The following is a 23,987-nucleotide window of genomic DNA, read 5'->3' on the forward strand; positions in this document are numbered from 1 at the left end:
TCGATTCGAGCTAGAAAGGGTCTCCGGCCTCAATTGTTTGATTCTCTGGGGTCATGGGTGCTCGATATGTCACTAAACGAGCTGGAATGAAAGAAGACGAGAACAAGAAGCCTGTGCTTTCTTCTATATGAACCACTGCCGAGCAAATCTCAGAACAATTCTACTAAATGACAGTGGATAAGTCTAGTGGGCGGCTCTAGAAGTTCATCTTCCCATCGACAAAGAATCTAGGGTATTTAGAATTTGTTTCTAGAGAGCACGCCAGATAAGAGCAGCATCGCCAGCTTTTAGGAACAACGGTTTTCACCTTCTTGTGGTTTTTAGTGTTAGTACTCATTATTTGATGAGGAAACCAAGAAGAACCCCCCTCGTGGTGGTGGTGGTGGTTGTTGTTGTTGTTGTGTGAACACGTTGTACAGTGGTTCCACGACGCATCCAAGTCCGATGGATGACAAGGAATAGTAAAGGTTCCTGTTTGCCTTATCTTGCAACGATTGTTGACCGCCACGACAGCTGACATCGTATTGTCATCTAGTAGAGGTCACAGCCTATGAGCGTGTGTGTTTGCTCTACTTAGGGAGAGCACTAAAACGGAAAGAGCAAGTCATGGGCCGCCAGAGATTATCTGGTCTATTTGTATGAAGTATATCCCGATATCCATTGCAATTTTTCTTTCAAGGGTTATTTCTTGTTTTCTTCGTTTCAATCATTACAATTGACGGGCACAATGTAGTTACTCCAACTATTTGACCAACCCCAGGTGCTCAGGGCAACCCCTGTCAGTGCCAAGGCCACACTATTGTCCCGGGACGAACCCATCCGAGCCGACCAGTTGCGCCCATCTGCGTCAGGGATCTGGAGGCAAGAGATGCTTGGTACGTATCCCTGATTCTTGAAACTGTACTCTGGAAAAATTTGACAATAACTAATCCTTGCACCTACGGCTAAAATGCATTGCAGTGTACTATTTGTTTGGCATCACTGCATTCCGCTGTTAGGGTCAACAACTCCACAGCTCGAATAATCCGCGGGAACCCTGATCCAAATGTCGTGGGGAATAAAGCTTTTCAACTGAAGAACATTCGTGGGTTCTATCCACGACGTATCGCTTCGTATTTCCACCCTCGGCAGGATTCATCTCGGCTCGCGTGGAAGGGCTTAATTTCATGTGACGTCCATCCCATGCGCTCGCTGCATCTTTCCGGCGGTTCGATAGTATGATGCGCACGCCGATCCTCCAGATAGTGGGCCTGCCAGGAAAACGGCGAGGCTCCGATTATCATTCCCCCTATTGTCTAAGCGAGCTATGGCCCGAGCTCTAATGGCGGTGCTAAACGACATCCCTACCCCATACAGACACCATCTTGAAAGCCATTTAGGGGATCCGTCATATTATTCCCCGCACGTTCCACCAGACACCCTAAGTTATTCCAATCCTGGGGCAATGGCCGCATTGTCGATCCTCCAACGCCCAACTGGACATCGCTCCGCTTTGTTAATGGTCCTGATGCGGCATATTTAGGTCAAGAGTTTTATTGAACAGCAGAGAGGAGGGAATTAGTCTGGGGCTAACTCGTCGCTTGTCTACTCCAAAACCCTTATACATCCAGCTGCATGTCAATTCTAAACCCCTATTCCAACAAGTTTATTTCTTAGGTTGGACTGCCGATCCCAGGCCTTGCCTTACTCTCCTATCACAGAGGCCATGTACCTGATTCCGATTTTGGCAATAGGATGTGGCCGGATCGGCATGTTAGCACTCTCGGTTATGCAGCAGCGCTGGCCACGGGCTCATTTCCTGATCTGATAGCGGTACAAAGGACTCCGAGGTCAGCCCATGTGCCTGGCTTGAAGAAATTAGCCCCCAGCCGATGGATGGCTCTTGTTCATCCCTCCGCATTATCAACGCATCCGGTACGCCGGTATCCTGTGGAGAAGAGCTCCAGGTACCACACCTAGATGGGATAATGCGTCACTTGGTCCTGCCCTCAGACCGGTAACTAGTAGGCGTTTTATGCCCACACTGCGGAATAATTTCTCCTTCGCTGACACCTAGGATCCACTAATAAATACCTCAAGGGGAGGGGGTCCACTGACTTGAAGGATACCCTCCGAGACTCGGCTCGGATGTTGTTCATGGGCTTGCCTATATAGACTAACTACTTACTCGCGCCTTTTTTTCACGAGCGAGTGTCGAGCCGTTCTTATTTCACACGCGCCTTTTTTCTCTTCTTCCTTCTTTCTTAGCATTTATATACAATTGCGAATAGCTGCACGAACATCACAACATGACTCCCATTCGCGGGTGGCGCGCTCTGGCGCTGTCCCTGGCAGCTCTTGCCCCGTCAGCATTGGCAGACATCTGCTCAACACTTCAACAGGCAAATATCGATGTCGAGTACCCATTGTCGCTGGACTACAATTACGACCTGACCAAGTACTGGTCTGCCGCATGCAGTGCTCTTCGGCCGACATGCATTGCCGCTCCCTCCAGCGCTGCGGAGATGTCGCATATCATCAGGGAGCTGCACAATGCCGATTCTCTGTTCGCCGTCAAGTCCGGTGGCCACAACCCGAACAATGGGTTCGCCAGTATCGAGAACGGCCTGCTGATTTCCACCAAGAACCTGGATCAGGTGGATTATAACAAGGAGGATCAGACTGCCGTTATTGGACCTGGTCTTTCTTGGGAAGAGGCCCAGGCGGGCCTGGATGGCACTGGTCGGGCTGTTGTTGGAGGCCGGCTTGGGGGCGTGGGTATTGGAGGATATATGCTTGGATGTATGTTGTTTTTCTTGGGTGTTGGTGGTGTATTCCGTCTAACGAAGATCAGGTGGAATGAGCTTCTTGAGCACCCAGTACGGCTGGGCTGCCAACAACGTGATCAACTACGAAGTGGTTCTGGCCAACGGTACTATCGTGAATGCTAACGAAAAGGAGAACGACGGTAAGGAGCCTCGCACGCAGCTTCCTGTGCAAGACACTAACCATTTGTAGATCTCTTCGCTGCTTTGAAGGGAGGCGGCAACAACTTCGGCGTGGTGACCGCGTACACGATGCAGACGCACCCTGTGGGCAAGGTGTGGGGCGGCAACTACGTTTTCACGGCCGACAAGACGCCAGAGATCTTGGCTGCTCTGCGCAACTTTGTGGCCGACTACCCGGATGACAAGGCGGCCATTATCCTGACCAGCGAGCATGGCGCTGTCATCGACCTGTGGATCATGTTCCTCTTCTACGATGGACCTGAACCTCCGGCGGGAGTCTTTGATGAGTTCACGGCCATTGACCATACCTCCACCGCGAAGACGTGGGATAGCTACTACGACTTGCTGAAGAACAATGACTTCTTTATTCTGCAGTATGTACCTAACACCATTCTCAAGGGCGTGACTGACATGCTGCACAGTGGACAACGCTACACCATCGCCACGGAGACGACGCCAGTGCCGGACAACTCTAGCGTGCTGCAGGAGTACTATGACCACTGGTTCAAGGTCACCGAGTCCGTGCTGGACGTGACGGGCGTTCTGGGCTCGATTGCCTTCCAGCCCGTCCCGAAGTCATTCAGCCAGGCGGCCAAGGCAAAGGGCGGCGTAAGACCATCCACTCCTTTCTGACATGAAACACCATTAAGAAAGCAATAACAGGACCTCCTTGACGTCCCAACGGACACGAACTACATTTTCATTGAACTGGACTTCTCGTACGCGCTCTCCGTCGACGACGACACAATCGACCAAGCCAACCAGAACCTCTACGGGGGAATGAACACTATCATACAGAAGAACATCGACAATGGCGTGCTGCCAGATGTGTACCGGCCTCTGTTCATGAATGATGCCTACTACCGCCAGGATTACTGGAGTCGCATCAAGCCGGAGTCGCACCAATCCGCGCTGAAGACGCGCCTGCGCTATGACCCGGATGGATTCTTCCAGACCCGGACCAGTGGTGGATGGAGATTGCCAGCCCACTAATAATGGGATGTTTCTATCTTATAATAGTCTATAATCCGATATTTATAATTGATGGTGACTCAAATGAATGGAAGATATTAATGTCAAGTTCTAGCCAAGTTCTTCGCGATCAGACGTTTCATGTCCAGAAACCCTTTTGTACTAATTGACCTATCGCGGCGCGACGCCTTGAAGATATATTTAAAATCGACAAAGGATCGTCAATCTCTATTATTATAGGACACACAGAAACGGAGAATAAAACCCCAAGCGCCGGGACTGGACCCAGCTGGCAATAAACAAAGGACTTGGGACTAGACCGGGGCTGAAACACGATCTACACTGCAGATTTAGTTACAAGGACGACCAGGGGTAGTTACGCAGCCGCCTGCGTCAGAAATGTAGGCGCCAACACAGCGGGTGGCTCAGAACGGCTCGGAACCCATTAGGGTTCTCCCCCAAGCGCCCGAGTGGATCGGCGCGATCAAGACCCAACAACGAGCTAGGGAGCTTGGGGTTTGCATGGTGCCTGATTTGGAGCTCGTTTATTTATTTATACATCATTTTCTTTATTTGAGAGAGTGAGTAGACATAACCTCATTTGTCCTTGTGTGGCGGCTGCTTTTTAGACATTCTCTGACATGACAGACAAATGCCGGGAGTCTAGGCTTTTGATACTAAATCTGTCTGCCGGCTAGATCGATCTGAATTTCTTTGTCGGAGCGGAGGTATAAAGAGCTGGCTGGACTTCGTTGAAGATAGAATTTTCCTTTCTCAACTCCAATCGCTAGACAGACAAAGACACCCACACTCCCTTTGTTCATATTTCCTTGCATTTACCCAGTCTCTCCTTTATATTCACCGGATTACTCTGAGTCAAGTCGTCTTCAACATCTACATCAATTCTAGATTCATTACACACAATCATTACACGTCTTCATACGAAATGGCCCGTTACGGCTCCTTGGGTGCTACCTTCCAACTCGCGCGCCTCTTCCAGGCATGCTCACTGATCGCCATCATTGGGATGACAGCCAAATTTATTTCATCCATTGTGTCGAGCAACGACACGCCTCCGAACGTGCTGATCGGGACTATCAGCGTGGTATGTCCTCCCTCCCTCCTTCAACACAAATACAAGCACCAATCAACCAATCTAACAAATCTATAAAATGAAAGACCAGCATCGCAGTCCTATACTGCGTCATAACCTCCATCCTTTTCCTAGATGACATCCTCCCCTTCCTCGCCTGCTCTGTCCTCGACCTTTTGTTATTGATCGCCCTCGTCGTCGTGTCGGTGGTACTGGGCAAGCCACTCTCCTACCTCAAGTGCAGCACGCTAGCCAGCCTGAACGACAAGGATGCGACGGCGTATGCGTTCTCGTCGCATCTATCCAGCGAGCTGGCTAGTCTTAGCGGGAAGATCGACTATCAGGCGTGGATTGGAGCGAGTAAGCCGATTTGTTATGAGACAAAGGCTATTTGGGGGTTGAGTATTGCTCTTTGGTGAGTTTCTTTCTTTCTTTTGAATACAGCATTCTGGTGTGACTAGCTAGTTGGGGTTTTACTAATACTGCCAATCAGTGTTCTCTTCCTCTTCTCTGCGCTTTGCAGTGTTTGTCTGTGGAGACAGAAGATTGCTCTTGCGAAGAATTAGTGGGGTTGGTTTTGCAGGTGGGCGCTGCCGAGCAGCGTAGGCACAAGCATAAGCACAAGGAGGGCGGGAAGATAAAATGGGCATGTTGAGGCATTTGGCACATTTGTTCTGAGTACCGTTTTTTTGTTTTAATTATATACGGCAACGAGGGGCATTAATAGTTCTGTATTCGCAATATTGATGATTATTGTATAAGAATCCAAAATGACTAGTTACAAACCATCAGCAAAAGACTCGGATATATAAATCTCAACAAGACTTACTCATCTCCCCCCCTTTGTTTTTTTTAAAAAAAAAAGAAACAGAAACAGTTAACCCGAGCTAACAGGAGGAATAATAGCAACCTCCTGGCGGCCCAGAATAACCATCTCCTTATCAACCTCAACATCAACGTACTCACCCTCCACGCTGACGCCACAGCTTCGGAGGACTTTGTCGTTTATTCCGGGGTAGCGCTCTTCTAGTAGTGGGAATAGAGCAGACAGTGGTAGTGGGGCGGTGAGAGACTCTGTGTTTTTGGAGGTGTATTGGGATGCTGTTGCGAAGTAGTGGATTGTGAATGTTTCTGTCTGTGTCTCTTTCCCATTCCTGGGATCGGGGCCGGTGTTTGGGTTGGAGGGTGTGGACATGTTTGCGAGGTAATGTGAGAGCGAGATGAGATTGGATTGTTTATCTAAATGAACGGAACTGAATTGAAATGAATATAGGAATAGAAGGTGATTGAGGAAGAAGTTGAAGTTGAAGTTCCGTTGGAATTCTCAGAAAAATGCGGGGTCCGGAAAGCTCCGATTTAGATACACCACACCAGTAACCAATCCCTAAGCTATATATGCCAGCCAGCTGCCATCCTGTTCATAAGAAAGAAGGAGAAAAAAAAGACAACCATCTAGCTAGGTATAATGCAACCACACCATACAACACAACATAATCAAGCCAACTATCGGACCGGCAACTCCCGGGACCCCAACTCGCGGAACGCACGACTCAGATCCGCCTTGAGATCCTCCCAATTCTCCAAACCGATACTAACACGCAATAGACGGCGATCGACCGTCGTATCCGACATAGTGCGCCACTCAATCAGGGACTCCACGCCACCGAGCGAAGTAGCATGCTGGAAGAAATGCAATTTACTCGGCAGGTGGCGCGCGGAGACCTCCTCTTTCATCTGGATGGAGAAGACGGGACCGAAGCCATTGGGCATTTGGTTCTTGAGCCAGTCACCCTCGACCTGCTGCAGACTTGCGTGGAAGACTTCGCCCAGCACGGCTTGCACGGCAGCTTCTTCGCTGCCCGGTGCAGGGTTGGGGGCTCGCAGGGCCGTGTCCAGCCAGGAGACGAGACGGGCTGCGTTGTCGCTTTGGCGCTGGACGCGGATTTCGAGGGTGCGGAGACTGCGGACGCCGAGCCAGCTCTCCATGTTACCCATTACGCTGCCGATGAAGAGCCTGTCTTGGTGGAGTTGTTTGGCCCAGTCGTCGCGCTGGGTGACGAGCACGCCGCACAGAACGTCGCTGTGCCCGCCGAAGTATTTCGATCCAGAATGCATGACCAGATCAGTGCCATGTTTGAACGGATCCTGGAGACCCGGCGGTGCAAAGGTGCTGTCGACGATCAGGTAGGCGCCGCGGGAATGTGCCTTCTCTGCGTAGGCGGCGATGTTGAAGGCGATGCCTTTGGGGTTGACAGGTGTCTCAAGGAGTATGACGTCGCCGGCTTCCAATTGTTCCGCAGGACAGTCCAGATCGAGTTTCTTCAGTCCGGTCAGACGAGTGAACAAGCCGATCACACCGTGGCAGCCATGGTAGCCATCACCCATGGCAATGCGGCGTGGGTTGAGCAGAGTCAACGCGGCGTGCAGAGCAGAGAGACCGGATGAGTAGCTGAGGGCTTTGCCATTGCAGAGAGAGGAGAGGATAGTTTCGAAACGAGTGAAATTGGGTGCGGTGAACCGGGAGTAAATGTGAGAGGTAGGCTTGGGGGATTCGAACTGCATTTGTTTTCGCCATTAGAAAGGGGAGCCAGAGAGCAAGACAGGACATCAATACATACGCTGGCAGCATCTGCAGCCGGCATCAAATCCTCCGGATTGTCAGAGTAGCGGAAGGTGGTGGACAGGTGCAACGGAGGAGCGACATCGGTGACGACGTTCAGCACATCGTCGGCGTGGAGCGAGCGCGTGGCCGCGCCAAAGGCCTCGCTAGAATGCGACATGGTAGAAGAATGGATAGCGCTATGTAGGAAGGGGTTTGATTGTTGTATGCACAGGGAAAGAGTCGGAGTAGGAGTTAGTAGTTATTAATACAGGCGATGAATCCTGAGGGGTCTGGCGGGGGGATGGACCCGCTCACGTGATGCAGAAAATCACGTTATCAGCGCCGCAGGGAACCCATGCGGGAAGCCTCACGCACGGAGCCCGGTAGGGCATCTATGAAGCGGCCGCGGTCTGAACAGTCGGTTAGCAAAAGGGTTCGTTCGGTGTATGCCAGATTGAAAACTCACCAGTCTCTGAATCGAACGCAATGGTTATATCGTCATGTTCGATTGGATACTCGGGCATGTCCAGACACACAAAGTCGGATGCCGGATCAGGGTCCGTCTTGGGCAGCGCAAATTTGCAATCGACAATGCGGATGCCGAATTTGCCGGACCGAGAGAATGACTCCATCAGGTCGGTGCCCTTGAGCACAAAATTCATGCACGTCCCGTGCTGGAAATCCGAGAAGAAGGCCAGCATCTGTGTAAGATTCTCCTGCTGGACGATCTGAACGCGAGTCAGATTGGCTTCCCATTTCTTGTAGATCGGCACCATGCTGCGGCGGCGCGATATAATGAAGGAGCATGCGATCCTGATCCGTCAGCGCCAAGAGTTGAAAGGGCTAACCATCAACACTTACCCATCGTAAAGGACCTGGAAGCCAGTCACGGCGGCTTCGAATGCATGGAGATCTGAACAAAATTAGCAATGAAATGACACCCAACCCAAAGAAACTTACCCTTCACCGAGCCAAAGTCAAAGCGGCGGATCATGGGTTTCGCAGTGAGCTTCTCCAGGAACGCCGACAACTGATCTGGCAGTTCGGGGCGAATCAGGTTGTCGGCCAGCGACAGAGTCAGATCTTGCTGCGCGGGCCGAAACAGGCTCAAGCTGGTTTTTCGAGAGACATCCAGGCTCATCTTCAATTCACCAGGCCCTGGGAATTGCGTTAGCACAACACAAGAAAAGAAATGAAGATAATCCAACCTAGATTGATACGGTCGGTAACCGACCCCCATTCGGTAGCAACAAAGGCTCTCAAATGCTCCGAGAGAATCGTAGGCCCATATCCATGCTCTACAAAGCCGTGCTGCTGGTCGATCACAAACACATTGCCGGCAGGAAACTTGAGGTAAGTGACTGGCGGCAAACCGGTAGCTTTATCCCCAGGCTGTTCGATTGAATATCCCCGGGTGAGGATCTCCGATGTCTTGGTTTCCCCATCTCGAGGGGACATGCCAAGTAGCAAAGAGTGCATCCGGGTGCGCTCTTCCACCTCATGGAATGTCATCAACATGGATCGCATGCGTCCATCCTCGGTAACCTTAAGCAGCAGAGCCGGGGCTCCATTCTCGCCCCTCAAAAGACCAAACACAATAGGCATGCCATTCCCCAGAATGTGACGCACGCAACTCAGCGTCTTCACTTTGGGGCTTGTTAACACAACAAGCCGGAAGCCCTGGTGCACATTGCGCGTTCCCGTGCCCTCAGTTACTCTCATCGACCGCTCAAACAACCGCATTCGACACCGCTCTAATGGGTCCGAGGGAAAGGCCTTGGGCGTGCCTGGATCCATGTAATGGAAGACCTTGAGAGTACTTTCAAACACCAGACTCTCGCCGGGTTCCGGTTGGAGACTGGCTTCTGACTTGCGGGTATATTTGACAATGTTCCACAACGTCTTGAAATCATCCTCCTTGAACATCACATCCAGCTCGAATCCTCGCGGGAGTTTGACCCGCATGGTATGCGCCCGCACTTGCCAGTCCACGTCATCCCATGTAGGTCCTTGTTTGCGATCGGATTGAATCATGATATTGACGAGTTGACTCTGGCTCGTGATGGCAGCGTGCACATACCAATCTGACCGCTCTCGAATGATGGTCAATGCGCAGGGCATGGCGTATTGCTGGCCTTCATCGTCGGTGGAGCTGATGCACACCTGCACAAACATACTACCATAACTAAAAAACCGGTTCGTGTCCCCCATCGGCATCATGTGGATCATATTAGGTGCCTTGCCTGAGTGGTCCACCAACATCGATCTTGATACAGAACCAGACAGCACCACGGAAACATCGGGTGCAAAGAACGGGTATCGCAGCCACACAGTAGTATCTAATTGGTGGGTCGAGTCGGCGTCCGACATGATAATTGAAAGAATGTTGTTGCGTTTGATGGACATGGACAGCGACCGGAGATGGCTGATGCAGGTCTGATGTAAACTGAGGAGATCGGCCATGTCCTGGTCCCCTGTGGTGCTGACCACCGCCATAAGCGCGTCCATACTCATCGAACCGTATCGGGCGAGTTCATAATGTGTCGGCAGGATATTCTCGTTAATCCACAATGCTTTCCCAAGGTCCACCACGGCTTGCTTAGCGTAACTCGGAGGGCAGTTTGATCGAGTGCGGGCATATGTTTCAAGTCGTGTTTTGCCTCGCAAGAACCACCACACCGCCGCGCGAACCCATTCTGCCAAAGATGTTTCCATCAACGGCTTGACGCTCTCAGCAGCCAGCCGGAGAAGACTGTCATAGTGAGACATGTACTCCTTGAACTCGGTAAATGCCACGTCGCCCAACTGATTGGCAGCTCCTTTCAAGGTATACTTGGGAGGCTGAGGACTGCGTGACGGCTCTCGGTTGTCTCGGCTGGATAGCTGAGGTATTTGGGGCTGTTCATGAGTCGGCACCTTCGGAGGAGGCGAGGTGTGTATCTCAGGAGGGCTTCCAGCCGTGGCATGAGGCGGTGGTCGTGGGTCAGTCGGGCTGAAATTGGCCAGCTGGCGGTGAACCGCGGGAGTAGAAGGATGGCGAATGGATTGAATGACCGATTTGACAGATGGAGCGCCAGCTTTTGCCCCTGCCGTTGAGACTGGGGGTGTTTCGTAGATTGACTCGGGACTGCTCGAGGGCAGTTCCGGGGGCAGTTCAGGACTGGGATAATCAGAATCGTCATCATCGTCGTCCGGGATGTCTTCATCATCAAAACGGTGTTGCAGCGCGAGGCCTTCCTCGGCTTGCATTTTGTCCCGTACCCGCTCTGCGAAGGAATGTGAGTCCCCGCGGAAAGACAAGCGCGAACCCGAATCGCTCCCGGACAGCGTGTTGAGGAACTCCGCGTCATGAGGATCGTGCATCAATGGCGGTTTCCAGTCCGGGATATTTGCCCCGTCGCCCTGGCCCTTGGAGTAGGCTTTATATTGAGATTTGGCTTCACCATCGCCCAGCGAGGTGTTGACACGAAGATTCGGTACATTACCCCGCGATGGGGACGGCTCCTGTGAGAGGGCCACATTGCCCGGACTCAAAGCACCTCGACTGCGGGAACGTTGCCGAGACCTGGAGATCTCTATTGTTGGCGCTTCTGCCTCATCGCCTCCCTCGCCAATCACATCGGGGGTTTGATTCGAGAAACCCACCCGGAGTCCCTTGCGGCCGCGGGGTTTGCGAGGCGGGGGTTCATCCGAGAAGTTGAAACTCGCGTAGTTCTCGTTGACTGGGGGGACAATCGGCGGTGGAGGCACGCGTGAGACGTCCTGTGCGGAGGGAATACGGTGGGCTGTTGTGAAGTTCGGCGGCGGAGGAAGGCCGCTGGGATCGAGGTTGGAGGGTGGAAGGGCGTCTGGGTTGGGACGTGTCGAGCCTAGGAAGGCTTCAATCTGCTGGTCAGGTGTTGAACGGTTCTTGTCCTTGTTGAACAGCTTGTCCTTCCAAAGCGACTTCTTAGCGGGTTTGCGCTGTCCCTGCTCGGCAGCAATAAAAGCAAACGGGTCATCGGCAGGCATGTCGACAGGTAATGGGATCCAGAGGCCAGGCAAGTTCTGTGAACATCGCACGCCCGGCGCCCAAGTCACGAATGAGGAAGCCAGTCCTTATCGGCCGCCGCGTGGAGTCCCCCTCCCCGGAGTGGGCGGTGATAATCTATCGCTCAAGATGCGCCTCCGATCGACAGGGGCTGGCGAGGGCGATAGGTGATGGAGGTGCCAGACCAAACGGGATCACAGAGTGGGGGGGAGGGTAAGGGGGGAGGGGAGGGATAAAAGACGTGGGTTGGGCGAAAGAGGGAGATTATTGTGTGGGTGGAATTGGCAAGCCCGCACGGCAGGGGAGAGAGGAGGGGTGTTGGCGATCGCAGCGCCCGTGCATGCGCTGGTGTTGTTGTTGGGAAGGGAGAAGGAGGAAGAGGAGGAAGAAGAGGTGATGTCAAAGGGAATAATGGTTCGAACAGAGGAGGAGATGAATGGTTCCTCAGGCAGCGAGGAAGATCCCTAACGAAGCTGGACCAGCAGTGAGACCTGGGGGAGGTGGATCAAGGGAGGAATGAGAGTGACTCCGCAGGTACCACGCCAGGCGTGGTGGAGAGGGGCACGAGCAGGTCACTCTGAAGTCACTCTGACTACTATACTCGACTACATCCAATTGAATATTTCTTTATCGTTATTGTGCTAGTTAGTCGTTACTATTTAGTAGAAGCACGAGGCGAGATATCATAAAATCCAGGCGTCTCAGCATGAAACACAACTAGTCCCAGCTGGGCTGGGAGTGGACCACACTGCGGCAGCTGCCACTGACGAACTGATTGCATTCAACTGCCCGGCTTGCCCCTTTTGTCCTTCCCGCACGGCATTGGGATGCAGGCAATAGACATCCTTGCTGCGGGTGTTGTTCTGAGTTGCCAATTGAATGCATGCACAGGTATATCGACTGCTGGATCATGTCCCCGAAATTTAAACTTGAACAGATAAACATGTTCGTTCCTGGGACGACAGTCCAAGGTTCAGGTGGACCTTAAAGTTGCACCACCATCAGCGGATAATGAGCTCCGCCAGGAAGAGAATAGGCAAAATCTCCGATCATCGTCTCTCCTTACGTCGACGCAAGTACTCGTGCCATCCTGACAGGCAGCATCCCTGTAGTAAGCACCTTAGTAAACGGAGTAACCCGGATCGCCCTAGACAGGGTATTCACCAAAGATCGACACTGATCGCGGTTGATCGTCATAAACTACCATTGCTTATATCGAGTTTCTACTATATACGCGGTCAGGAAAAGAAGTAGTAAGTATGGCGCCCTGACCATATTCTGATTTCTTTTATTTCCATCTAGTAGCAGCTTTGGAGAGCTAAGCTGATTCTAATCAAATAACATTGACACTATCAAGGAGGCCAAGCGCAACTTGTCAAATGAGAAGCCTTATTAGTGAGATGGCAGTTGAAAGTGCGGAGAGATTGTCGTTCACACGGCTTCCCTCAGGACGGCTGATTTATTTCCATGATGGCTGTTAGGGGCAGGATATTTGGTCGGACTTTGGCCCCTCCTTCCGATGTGCCAAAATATGCCATCACCAGTCACAACTCACTTCACAACTGCCCTCATATAGGCTTTGGCAATCTGTGCATAAAGCGGATATGACATGACTAAGATTGGGCAACTTCTAACGAAGCTATGTAGTTATCCCAAAAGTTGGAAACCAAGCCGCTCCTTGATTATTGCACGAGCCTTATTTGCCGCGTTTCTCTGCCAGCCTAATGAAACAGGAGATGTTGCGATAGTCCTTAAGGATCCGTAAATCATGACTGCGTCTGCCCATCCGAGATTGAAATTGTTACCAATCCCTTGTGGCATGTCCTGCGCATGTAAAATCTTCGTAGCTGTGGCGCGAAAAGCTGCAATGCAGTGTTCTTGCATCGCGGTGGAATGAATGTGCTGCTGAGGTGAACACCCTTCTTCGTAGACACGCTGTAGAAAGCTTAAAACGCTAGCCGAGAGATGCATTTGGAAATTTCCTTGATATGCATGCACCCCGATAGACGATATGGAGTGCTGAGCTGAATCAGATGAAGAACTCCAAATTTTCTCCGTCTCGTCCATCTGTTGCAATATGGACGAGTAAGTGGCCAGCACCAAGTCCGAATTTCCGACTAACACCTTTTGGATCTGACTACAAAGGCGGGTGCAGTAGTAGGCGAAAGTACATGCTTGAATCATGATATACTCGGATGGCTTCAAATACTGGCAGAGTTTGTAGATCCAGCTCAGCACTTCTAGAGGAGACTCCCGGCCGGCGATAAGTGCTTTGGCTTGCTAGTGTAGTTGGTCAGAAACGCCTACAACATAAACTTCGGGGTCAGGAGTTCCTACCGTGCAATAACAGACAAACCAGACGAGATTCCGTCCATCCTGGCTGGTAAATTGCTCCGGATCCCGGAGGTCAATCAAAGAAGCCATGCCTCGACAGTGGCGGTCTCCCTCCTCTGATCCTGCAATAGATGTGAGATGAGGATTCGATAAGAACTTTGGGTCCGTCAGTCCTCTTAGTCTATAATTTCACATGATGAATCACTATTACCTCGTACACCACAAACATCCAAATTGCAAACAATGTGCTGTCATTCTTGTATTGAGCAGGATCACCTAGAGCCAGATTGACGGCCTTGAGTGCGGTCCCATACGCCCGGGTCCTGTTGGCAATTGCATCTGCCGACCCGGTCGTACTCGCTAAATATGCACATGCAATGGCATCACAGACCGCATAGACCGGAGATCCCTTTCGCGTGCTGGATATGATGCGTGGAATGGTAGCGAACAGGCTGCTGTCTACGCTAGTATCCACAACCTTGACCGAGAACTTGCCTAGGACCAAAGGAATCACATGGTCGCTCCACACCTGGGAGGGCTCGTATATTATCTGGACAGATGGTATGTCGCCGTCTTTGGCAGAGTCCGCTTTGACCATTGAGGCGTCGTGATAGCGCATTTTCCGACGAACACTTGGTTGGAACGACGAACTGTTGGCAATACGGAAGCGCATGCTGACCTCATCTCGATAGCCTGAACAAGATTGTCCTACTCGTAGACATTGACTACAGGACGGACGCGCAAGATCACACTGGAACTAGGTTGATAAGTGGACCTAATGCTTATCCCAAGACTACCGTACCTTGATGCGTCGCTGTCGACAAGAATAACAATTTCGGCTATATCGACCGGTATTCGGCATTTTCTTGATGTTTGACCTCAATCAATTCCCCGAAAGTGGTGTGTTAAACAGCTCTGGAGGGGTCGAAATCATGGGCGAGTCAGCCCGGTTCAGCTTTGGCCGGTTTGGGGAACCGATTCGCCCAGCCAATAGCAGCTGCAGCCACGATCATCAGCCAGCATAACCGCTCGCTCATGGATTATATGTATAAATACCACGTAGTATCTGTCCAGGTGCTCCAGGTCTCTTTTTCCAGTACGCGTTCTTGCAATCATAAATTTATCTCAGCCCTTAATATGGCAACTTTACCAGTCATTGCCTGCGGCGGCAGCAACCCACAGGTTTTCAACGCTGTCAAACCTCTCTACTTACCCGAGTACGAAAGTAAGAAAGGAAATACGACCAGTCTGGCTTGTTTAAGGCTAACATCGTCCGTAGTTATACACAATGTCATCAGCAGTGCCTCCGGCGCAGTCGAAATACCGCTCATGCTGCAAGGACAGGCCCCTCCTATTGGAGAAGAGCCCAACCGCGGCACTATGGACTATTCCAAACCGCCCGTGGCGGTGTTTGTAGGAGCGTTGTACGGTGATGCGGAATTTGACGAGATGCGTCAGGCGTGCCGCGGGCTTAGTTCGGTACCTTGGTTGAGGATGGATATGGCTGTGCCTAAACCGCCGCTGGGACCGGGGTATGCGGAGCATGTCGTGCAGCGGATCAAGGCGTGTATGAAGAATATTGAGGCAGAGGGAAAGCTGGAACAAGATGGCGTGTGGTTCTATTGACAACAGTTGGTATCATGTGATTAGGGTTTGAAAGAGGATCTTTAGGTACTAGGTATGTTTTCGACATGGAAGACAATAATGGTCATCACTGTAGGCATGCCTATCCGTATCATATACACCAAGAGAGAACATGGAGGTCATGCATGATACATATTATGGAACGAAAGAACTCAAACCAAATCCATTTTCAAGGAATAACACATACGATGCCCAACCCAACCATCGCTCTCTCAGGCCACCGCATTCTAACCACCACCCCCCGAATAACACAAAGTACGAAGAGGGGATTAGTTGACAATTTGCCATTGAAGTACGGGACGAAAGATGGACAGGGGTTCCATCTCCATGGAAGTTTGAATCCCACCAATGCGCTAAAATATGCTCGTATTGTCGCAGCATTGGGTTGAATTGAGCGATTCCGAGGCGATCAAGCATTTCTACGGACAAGCCGAGAAGCAGCATACTGTGTCGTGGCTGGACATCGAGGCGATGGTTTCGGGCGCCAACCCGGCACAATCTGCTACACGAAAGATCAGTTCCGAGAACAAATCCCGCATGAGCGCGAGTCGTGAAATGAGCCTCTTTACAGCCTCGAGAATACAAGCGACACTCATTTCCCACCTGTATCCTGGCCGGCTGGGCCAGACGCTAAAAACCGGCCCCTGGTTGGGATCCGAGTGTTGGATCTGATGCGTGTCATCGCTGGACCGACGATCTCGAAGATATTGGCACTGTTCGGCGCGGACATCTTGTGTGCGTCATCGCAGAATAACCCAACCCGACGATATTCTATGTGGCTTTGAGCATGGGTCGTGTCGGCCGGTAGTGATGTCGCTGAGTGGTAGACAGTGTGTACATGTATCTGTGATGTGCAGCAGGATCCCAATAATAACTGAATCATCGCCAGTGCCGACCATGATGCAACTAAGACACCACGAGTAGGACTTGTTCTTCGTTGCTATTTCCGGTGCAGATGTGGCTGATCCGCTATTTTTCTCCACTTGGGCCAGACCAAACAAGGCGCAGCAAAGCAAAACATCTCACTCACTCACTCAGCTCACCACTTTCTCTACTCCCAACCAACCTTGCTTGTCCTCCCTCCCTCTCTCCTTATTTTCCTTTCTTCATGTACTATTACACCTGACTGACTAGCTCCTCCCGGCTGGCCAACCGTGTGCTGCTCTCCACTGTTGCCCTTCCTCCACCCCCCCTCAACCAGACTAGGCACCCGGCCAAACCTCGAATCTCGCTCCCTCACCCTGGCCGTGCTTCCCCCCGACCTTGACCCCGGCACTTCCACATTGTCAACACAACGTGGATCAGACTGCTCATCCCGGGGGTTGACCTCCCCAAGGAGGTCATCCCGGATGCCCGAAGCGGCCATGTGTGACGACCCGTCATGCCCCCAACCGGAGGCCTCAACGGCCTCCGGTCTTCCCCAGGATTTGTGTCTGGCTCGACGCGGTGGAACCTCTAGCGTTCAAGGTCGACGATGGCGCGACACCTCGAAGCGGCGGCGGCCGTTTTGGGTTCCCCTCGTGCTGCTGTGCTGGATCTCGTGGGTATCGCCCGCAACGGCTGTGCTGCTGAATTTCGACAACTGCTTGGACAAGGCCCGTCTGGACTCGGATCCACGGCTGCTCCAATTTGTGCCTCTAGATGTCTCCGTCACATTCAACCTGACGGACCCGCTCCGCCCACTGAACGTGACGGTCTACGGCAACGTGTCTGGCACCGTCGACGGACGCGCAGACTATCCACCGGCGGATGATCCGCAGTGGAACAACCCCAACATTACTGTGGGCAAGATCGAAGACCTGAGCGACTCGAACAACAAGTATTCGACCCTGATGACCGCGTTCGATGTGCTCAACTTTGCCCCCTATCACGAGCCCCTACGCTTCTGCACCCAGCTCGGCCAAGGCGAGTGTCCCTTGGGACCGGTGTTTGGTGTCAACGCGTAAGTATCCCCCCCTATTTGTTCGTGCTTTCTCTAACTAAATTTCTGTCACAGAAGTGATTTGAACCAACTGCACTCCTTCTCCGTCCAGCATGACATGCTCTCCTCCTACCGATTCTCGACCATCTCGCCCAATTTTGTCCTCCTATCTGGCGATGTCTCCGCCGCTGAACTGGGCTGTATCTCCGTGTCCATCACACCCGACCTCGGTTCCTCCCTCAAAAATGCTCTGGCCTATGTGCCACTCGTCATTCTGGTGTTGGTGGGGATCGCGACAATCACAGCTGCCATGTACAGTCCCTGGGGCACAACGGATCCGTTTCGATGGACGAGCAACTATGGTCGCGACGAAGATATTCTGCGACTGGTCACTCCCGGCTTTGCTGATTGCCTGCAGTACATTCAGTATGTGGTGTTGACGGGTGCTCTATCATTGAATTACCCAGGCTTTTACCAGCCAACGGTGAGCCAGGCGGCTTGGTCGTCTCTCATATTCAATCAGAGCTTCGCCAACCCAGGCAGCGGCTATAACCCGGTTGTGGACGGCGTCTATGCGATTAATGGGACCTATGGCTTGGATCGGTTCAACCAACTGGTGGGAATGGCTACCACGCACGATATCTGGCCAGGTATGATCATATGGCTGCTGGTAATTTTGGTCAGCGTCACGCTGCTTGTCCAGGCTGGCTTTGTGTTGCGTTGGGTTCACCGCGAGTTGGCGCATATTCCCGAGCAAGACTTGCGCGCCAAGAACGTACCATTTACTATTGGCAACATCATCCGCATCGTATTCAACTACTTGCTCCTTCCGGTTGTCTCGCTATCCTTCTTCCAGTTTGTTATCGCAGGCAGTTCACCCGCCTACACAACTGCTTTGGCTGCAGTGGTGATTCTCATCTTAATCGGCTTTTCAATCTGGGCTATCCGTGTGATTGTTAGTACCCGACCGCGGTCTCATCTGTTCGATGATCTTCCAACGGTTCTCCTATACGGTCCGCTTTATAATACATTCTGCGATGACGCGGCGGCTTTTGCCATGGTACCATTGTTTTTGACATTTGCTCGAGGTGTCGCTATTGGGGCTTTGCAGCCATCGGGCATTGCTCAAATTGTGTTGCTCGCCATCTGTGAAGTTGTCTCGGTGCTCACGCTCGTGGCTTTCCGACCCTTCCCCGGGCCGACCCTCATGAATCTGTATCACTGCTGCTTTTCCATCATCCGGTTCTTGACCGTCTTGCTGAGTGTGGTGTTTGTTCCGTCTTTAGCGGTCTCCGAGGCCGCACGAGGCTGGATTGGTTACGTGATTCTTGTTCTGCATGCACTGGTGCTTATCTTTGGGTTCTTCCTCAACGCTCTACAGACCTTTATCGAGGTCATTGCGCGGCTTGCCGGTGCCGGTGGTGCTACTCGTGGCGGTTTGGTCAAGGTCTTTGGAATGCGCCAGCTCTCGAGGCGTGCTCCTCAGCGCGGTATCCAGCGCGATATTACTCGACAAAGTCTCGGATCTGAAGCCGCGATGCTCACCCATGGTGACGATCGCATGTCATCTCAATTTGATGGTTCTCGCCCTCGTAGCCTGTCAGGCAACTCGGCTCTTCTCCTTAGCCGTGCCAGTGATGGCCGCGCAAGCCAGCTGCTTGACTACGCGAGTTCCCACGGCGGTACTCACAGCCGTACTGCGAGCAGCGGACTCTACACGCCTACGACACTCGGTGGACACACTTCCTACGGCGGAGCTGAATCTCCTGTGATTGGCATGCAGCCCCGTGATCCGTACTATCGACCTCCACGGCCAGGACGGAGAACGCCCCAGCCCAGCTCTCTTGATGGGGGTCGGGCACCGAAGACTATAATGAAGCCCAGCCGTGCTATGGATACGGAAGACGATCTAGGAGATGGCCCACCGGCCTCTGGCCGGGCGACTCCTACACCGGCCTACATTCCAGCACCCAAGGAAGACATGGAACTTGAAGACCCTCGCAAGCAAAAAGATTATGCCGTCCGAGAAGTCGATTTTTATTACCGTGTCCGCGGCCCGCCCCTCTCGCACATGGGCACTCGTAAACTGAAGACGGGCCCAGCAGACCCGACAGGCCCAGTTTCTTCCGCAACAGGGTGGTTCCGGAACTTCTTCCAGGGAAAGACCAAGGAGAAAGGCAAGGGATTCGAGGTGGTGCGGAGCGCAAGGGCGCCCCCGCCTGGTTTGTTTGACGGGGAGTTCAATGAAGAACCGTACCAAGACGACCCCGAGGATGGAGGTCATTCTCGCCACGTCTCCACCGCCTATAGCCCGTACCAGGACTCTGATGGTGACCACTACAACCGGCAATCGAGCGACCGTCCTCCTGTTCTACCGCAAGTCGATTCCGTTGGCAGCATCGAGCTTCCAAGCCGGATGGGATCCCGTCGCACCGTTCAGGAGTCACTAGCAGAAGAGACCGAAGAATCACCTCAGACTCTACCTGCCGTCATCGAAATACCAGCCTCCCCCGGGTCCCAACGAACTGGGACTATCTCACCCTCTGAACACCTGCAGCCGGAGTCCCCCACCACCGCGAAAATGCCGTTCAGCGGAAGCAGCTCCCCCTCCCGTGAACGCAATCCCTCCGTCGCATCTACAACTCGATCTGCCACCTCTAGCAGCCGCAGGAGCCACAAAAATGTGCAAGAAGATGGCCGCTCTGACCGACCTTCGAGCATGGGGTATGTGCCCCACTATCGCATGAGTGATAACATCACCCAAGCGAGTCCGGATGAGCCCTCCTTCACTGGCAGTGCTGCAGAGCTAGTCGACGAGCCATTACACGCCGAGCATTGATTTTTGGATTCTCTTGCATCAAGCAGAACATTGCATGTCTCACATAATCATCTACTCTCATCGTCTTCTCCCTACCTAGCTATCTTCTTCCACCCTTCTCCACCTTCCTACTTCTTCTGTTGTATTGGACTGAACTGGGATTGGATTGGGTTGGATACACCAGATGCCACGATAACGAATCTCCTTACTTTCTGTCCTTTCTGTTTGTGTTGTTTCTACTCTCTGTGTGAGTGAGTGAGTGAGTGAGTGATGTGTGTGTGTGTGTGTGTGTGTGTGTGTGTGTGTGTGTGTGTGTTTACCACATCTGAAAAAATTGCTGCGAGGTCTTTTTCTTACTTTCCTCGCTCGCCCTGTTTTAATTTTTAACGACTTGACCGCGAAGTACACATTAATGCGTCAATCTGCTTTCTCCATCATCCACTTCAACTTGAGCTAATTCAATGTATCTACATAAGTACTTACTCAACGCCCTCTTGAGTCATGGCCAGTTTTTTCTTTGTTGGCTTTTCTTAACTATGATGAGAAAGAGGCTTTTGTTGGTGGCTTCTTCCTTTTCCCCCGGATGAATACTTGCTCGTGCTCCATATCCGAGTTGGCCACCCAACCCCAACACAACACCAGGTGTTTTCAGTCCTGGTGCTGCTTTTAGTACTTCTCTAAATGAATATTCTTTCGTACATCTCGATATCTCGACAACCAGTTACAGGTTGTTTTTATTGAGTCGTGCGAGTAGACAGGAGTATTATGCGAGTAGACGGTCCCTTTATATAATTCTTGAAGACATTGATTTATCTGAACCTCTCTTCAGCATGCCAGCCCGATTTATATCAATTCTCTGCATCAATTGGCTGGCTGCTTTACTAGAATAACCAGAATTGGGTTCTTCATACATCCAATTCGGATAGCTTGTTGGTAGATAAGCCGCTGGGACAACCGCCCATATCATACTTATTATCGATCCACAGTAGTAGACAGTAAGCACGTGAGCCTCATTTCTGCTGATCGCCACCGCCCAGAGGCCCCACCGATAAGTGTCGGACCCAAACAAGTCAGGAACTCACTCTCCCTGCATCATCACCATCTACTCTTTCACCCATCCTGATTTCCTTTTCCTGATCCTCATCCATACCTGCCTATTCATACCGTTCCACACCACCGTCGACGCGTTTCCCCTAGCGTTCGTGCTTCTCACAGAGTCACACGACCCCCGGAACACACCCTAGGCTGGATCCGCCTTGGCTTTATGATAAGCATCATCCTCACAATCATCAACGCACTGGTTGCCTGTAAACGGCGCTGCTCCCACTGAGAGTGCCTCACAATCTTGTGCAAGCCATTTCATAACCGGAACAGTTCATCAAACCATTTCTCGCATCCTTTTTTGATCGCGTGTCGCCACCCAGCCCATGAGGGCTTGCCATTCCGTTGGCCGAGAGTGCTCTCGTTGCCTTTAGTCAACTGAATCAAAACTGGTATTCAGAGTCGTCATCATGTCTTCCACGGATAGTACAGCATCGTCACCCTCGAGTTCGTCCGTCGCTAGCGGGTCGGCTGCACAAAGTTCCACCGTCGCGGATAACATGAGACGCGCGGAGGCGGTTGCTGCAGCAGACTCCAGCCTTGCAAGTGGTAACTCCGGGGAAAACAGAATGGCCGTTCATCCTGCAGACCGAAAGAGGCGGTTGACAAGCACTGGCGAGGATGTTAGATTACAACGAACGAGGTCTGGCAGTGCGGCGGGACCTTCGACAACCAGGACAGTACTTCCCAACAGGTCTGCCTCACTGGTTCTGCCAGTATCACGGTCAAGACCTTCTGGTTTTGCGGCACCGGGGTCGTCATATGCCACGGCTATTGATATCTCTTCGTCGCCTCCAGCGCCGCCTTCTGGGCTGGACAATAGTGGACGTGGCTCTCGTTGGATGCAGGCTTCGTTACACGACAACTCTCCTCCACGACCAAGCAGACACTCCTCTTATGCCTCGTCACATCGTAATGAAGACGAAGGATACATGGAATTCACGCGACCTCAATGGCAGCCTGATGCCGAGGCGACGAGCTGCCCAATTTGCGCGACGGTGTTCAGTTTTTGGTACAGAAAGCACCATTGCCGGAAGTGTGGAAGGGTGGTGTGTGCTTCATGCTCCCCCCATCGAATCACTATTCCTAGGCAGTACATCGTTCGCCCTCCCGAGTCTCTTTCCTCTTCCACCCATCTTCCTGCACCCTCACCCACAGCAACGCCTTCACGTTCCCCACAGATCTTTGATCCTATTGGAGAAGATCTCACCTCATTTCTTTCCACTGTCAACCCTGCTCTCGGAGGTGGTGAAGAAGTTCGTCTCTGCAATCCTTGCGTCCCAGATCCAAATCCGAACCCTCCTCAACCCTACAGCACCGTACGTCCATATGGTCATCGATCTACTCAGTCTCTCTCGTCTTCCGACATGGGAAACGTATTCTCCAGATCACAGGTTAGTCGTTTTGTCTTTTTACGACTTTCTTCTGAGTTCGTCCGTTAACTTGACTTACGCATTTACAGCGTGCGCAAGGCGATCCTCGTCAATCCCGGCGTACTGTTGGTGATCATGACCGACCACACTATTTGCGGGATTGGAGTCACCGTATGAGTGATCATGCCAGAGAGGCGGTTCACGATACGTACCCCGACGTCCTTGTCCAGGGACGCGAGATGCGACGTGCACGCCGCGCCAGCCAAGCCACTGCTGCCCCCGAAGCCCAGCAGAACCTGGAGCTGACCACCCACGACGACGGCCAAGGATCCCTCGTTACGATACTAGCGCCTCGCGCCCGACGCCGGTCTGCTGTTTCTGAGCGCGACCTCTGCCCCGTGTGCGGTCAGCGATTCCTATCGTTAACCGAAGAGAACCCCATAGAGGTCCGCGAAGCCCACATCCGCGAATGCATCGACAACCACGCGATCCGCTCCACCCATCGCGAATCCCCGACCTCAAGACAGGCTCCTCCCGTGCCTCCGCCCTTTCCGTCGTTCGTCCGTATGGTCAAGTTTACGGCGACGGAGAAGGATTGCCTTGACGACGACGGCAAGGTGGCGGAGTGCATGATTTGCATGGAGGAGTACAAGGTGGACGACGTGCTGGCCCGCCTCGAATGCCTGTGCAAGTTCCACCTTGACTGCCTTGAGGATTGGTTCCAGAAGAAGTCTGAGTGTCCTGTTCACTTCCGCCCGGAGTGAGCGGTTCTCGGTCCTTCGGATGGAAACTCGGGGATGAGCGTTGGGGGACGTTGGGCGGAAGCTCTATCTTGGCTTTTTTTTTCCCTTTTCAATTGTTTGATTGAGCACTTTGGCGCTGGGGCGGAGGGTGGATATGGCTTTTGATACCCTGTTTGTGTTCCTTTAATACAATGAGAAGAATCCATGATAATAATGAGTGCATTGGTCCCAATTTGCAGCTGTATAATTAGGTTGACAGAATAAGTAGCTCAGAGTATTGTCCTGGTAACAGTTCTGGGGGCCAGATCAAGTCACGTGCCAGTCAGCCCATTTGCTGAGCGACAGCACTCTGTTCCGGAAACCCTCGCC

General features: G+C 52.2%; 8 protein-coding genes across 8 annotated transcripts; 4 read left to right on the forward strand and 4 right to left on the reverse strand.

Moving 5' to 3' along the window:
- Positions 1 to 2,288: 2,288 nt before the first annotated feature.
- N7474_010357 (FAD-binding oxidoreductase) lies at positions 2,289 to 3,980 on the forward strand (the record flags this gene model as incomplete). The annotated part of the gene is made up of 5 exons (XM_057201767.1): positions 2,289 to 2,781; positions 2,834 to 2,947; positions 2,998 to 3,361; positions 3,410 to 3,596; positions 3,651 to 3,980. 5 exons carry the CDS (start codon positions 2,289 to 2,291, stop codon positions 3,978 to 3,980), a joined length of 1,488 nt encoding a protein of 495 aa, XP_057048038.1.
- A 925-nt stretch (positions 3,981 to 4,905) lies between these two features.
- Positions 4,906 to 5,618, forward strand: N7474_010358 (uncharacterized protein; the record flags this gene model as incomplete). The annotated part of the gene is made up of 3 exons (XM_057201768.1): positions 4,906 to 5,064; positions 5,139 to 5,467; positions 5,546 to 5,618. 3 exons carry the CDS (start codon positions 4,906 to 4,908, stop codon positions 5,616 to 5,618), a joined length of 561 nt encoding a protein of 186 aa, XP_057048039.1.
- A 311-nt stretch (positions 5,619 to 5,929) lies between these two features.
- On the reverse strand, positions 5,930 to 6,247 carry N7474_010359 (MoaD/ThiS family protein; the record flags this gene model as incomplete). The annotated part of the gene is made up of 1 exon (XM_057201769.1): positions 5,930 to 6,247. The coding sequence occupies one exon, from the start codon at positions 6,245 to 6,247 to the stop codon at positions 5,930 to 5,932; it is 318 nt and encodes a 105-aa protein (XP_057048040.1).
- A 308-nt stretch (positions 6,248 to 6,555) lies between these two features.
- On the reverse strand, positions 6,556 to 7,832 carry N7474_010360 (cystathionine gamma-synthase; the record flags this gene model as incomplete). Its single annotated transcript, XM_057201770.1, has 2 exons — positions 6,556 to 7,608; positions 7,671 to 7,832. The coding sequence occupies 2 exons, from the start codon at positions 7,830 to 7,832 to the stop codon at positions 6,556 to 6,558; spliced, it is 1,215 nt and encodes a 404-aa protein (XP_057048041.1).
- A 158-nt stretch (positions 7,833 to 7,990) lies between these two features.
- N7474_010361 (uncharacterized protein) lies at positions 7,991 to 11,665 on the reverse strand (the record flags this gene model as incomplete). The annotated part of the gene is made up of 5 exons (XM_057201771.1): positions 7,991 to 8,064; positions 8,121 to 8,467; positions 8,516 to 8,567; positions 8,615 to 8,812; positions 8,863 to 11,665. 5 exons carry the CDS (start codon positions 11,663 to 11,665, stop codon positions 7,991 to 7,993), a joined length of 3,474 nt encoding a protein of 1,157 aa, XP_057048042.1.
- Positions 11,666 to 13,331: 1,666 nt separating this feature from the next.
- On the reverse strand, positions 13,332 to 14,691 carry N7474_010362 (uncharacterized protein; the record flags this gene model as incomplete). The annotated part of the gene is made up of 3 exons (XM_057201772.1): positions 13,332 to 13,964; positions 14,022 to 14,174; positions 14,230 to 14,691. The coding sequence occupies 3 exons, from the start codon at positions 14,689 to 14,691 to the stop codon at positions 13,332 to 13,334; spliced, it is 1,248 nt and encodes a 415-aa protein (XP_057048043.1).
- A 2,320-nt stretch (positions 14,692 to 17,011) lies between these two features.
- N7474_010363 (uncharacterized protein) lies at positions 17,012 to 20,422 on the forward strand (the record flags this gene model as incomplete). The annotated part of the gene is made up of 2 exons (XM_057201773.1): positions 17,012 to 17,604; positions 17,659 to 20,422. The coding sequence occupies 2 exons, from the start codon at positions 17,012 to 17,014 to the stop codon at positions 20,420 to 20,422; spliced, it is 3,357 nt and encodes a 1,118-aa protein (XP_057048044.1).
- A 1,490-nt stretch (positions 20,423 to 21,912) lies between these two features.
- Positions 21,913 to 23,639, forward strand: N7474_010364 (phosphatidylinositol-3-phosphate-binding ubiquitin-protein ligase; the record flags this gene model as incomplete). Its single annotated transcript, XM_057201774.1, has 2 exons — positions 21,913 to 22,896; positions 22,965 to 23,639. The coding sequence occupies 2 exons, from the start codon at positions 21,913 to 21,915 to the stop codon at positions 23,637 to 23,639; spliced, it is 1,659 nt and encodes a 552-aa protein (XP_057048045.1).
- Positions 23,640 to 23,987: the final 348 nt, after the last annotated feature.

The sequence above is a fragment of the Penicillium riverlandense genome, assembly GCF_028828495.1.
Source record: "Penicillium riverlandense strain IBT 135883 chromosome Unknown utg000009l_segment0_segment0, whole genome shotgun sequence".
Classification (NCBI taxonomy): domain Eukaryota; kingdom Fungi; phylum Ascomycota; class Eurotiomycetes; order Eurotiales; family Aspergillaceae; genus Penicillium; species Penicillium riverlandense.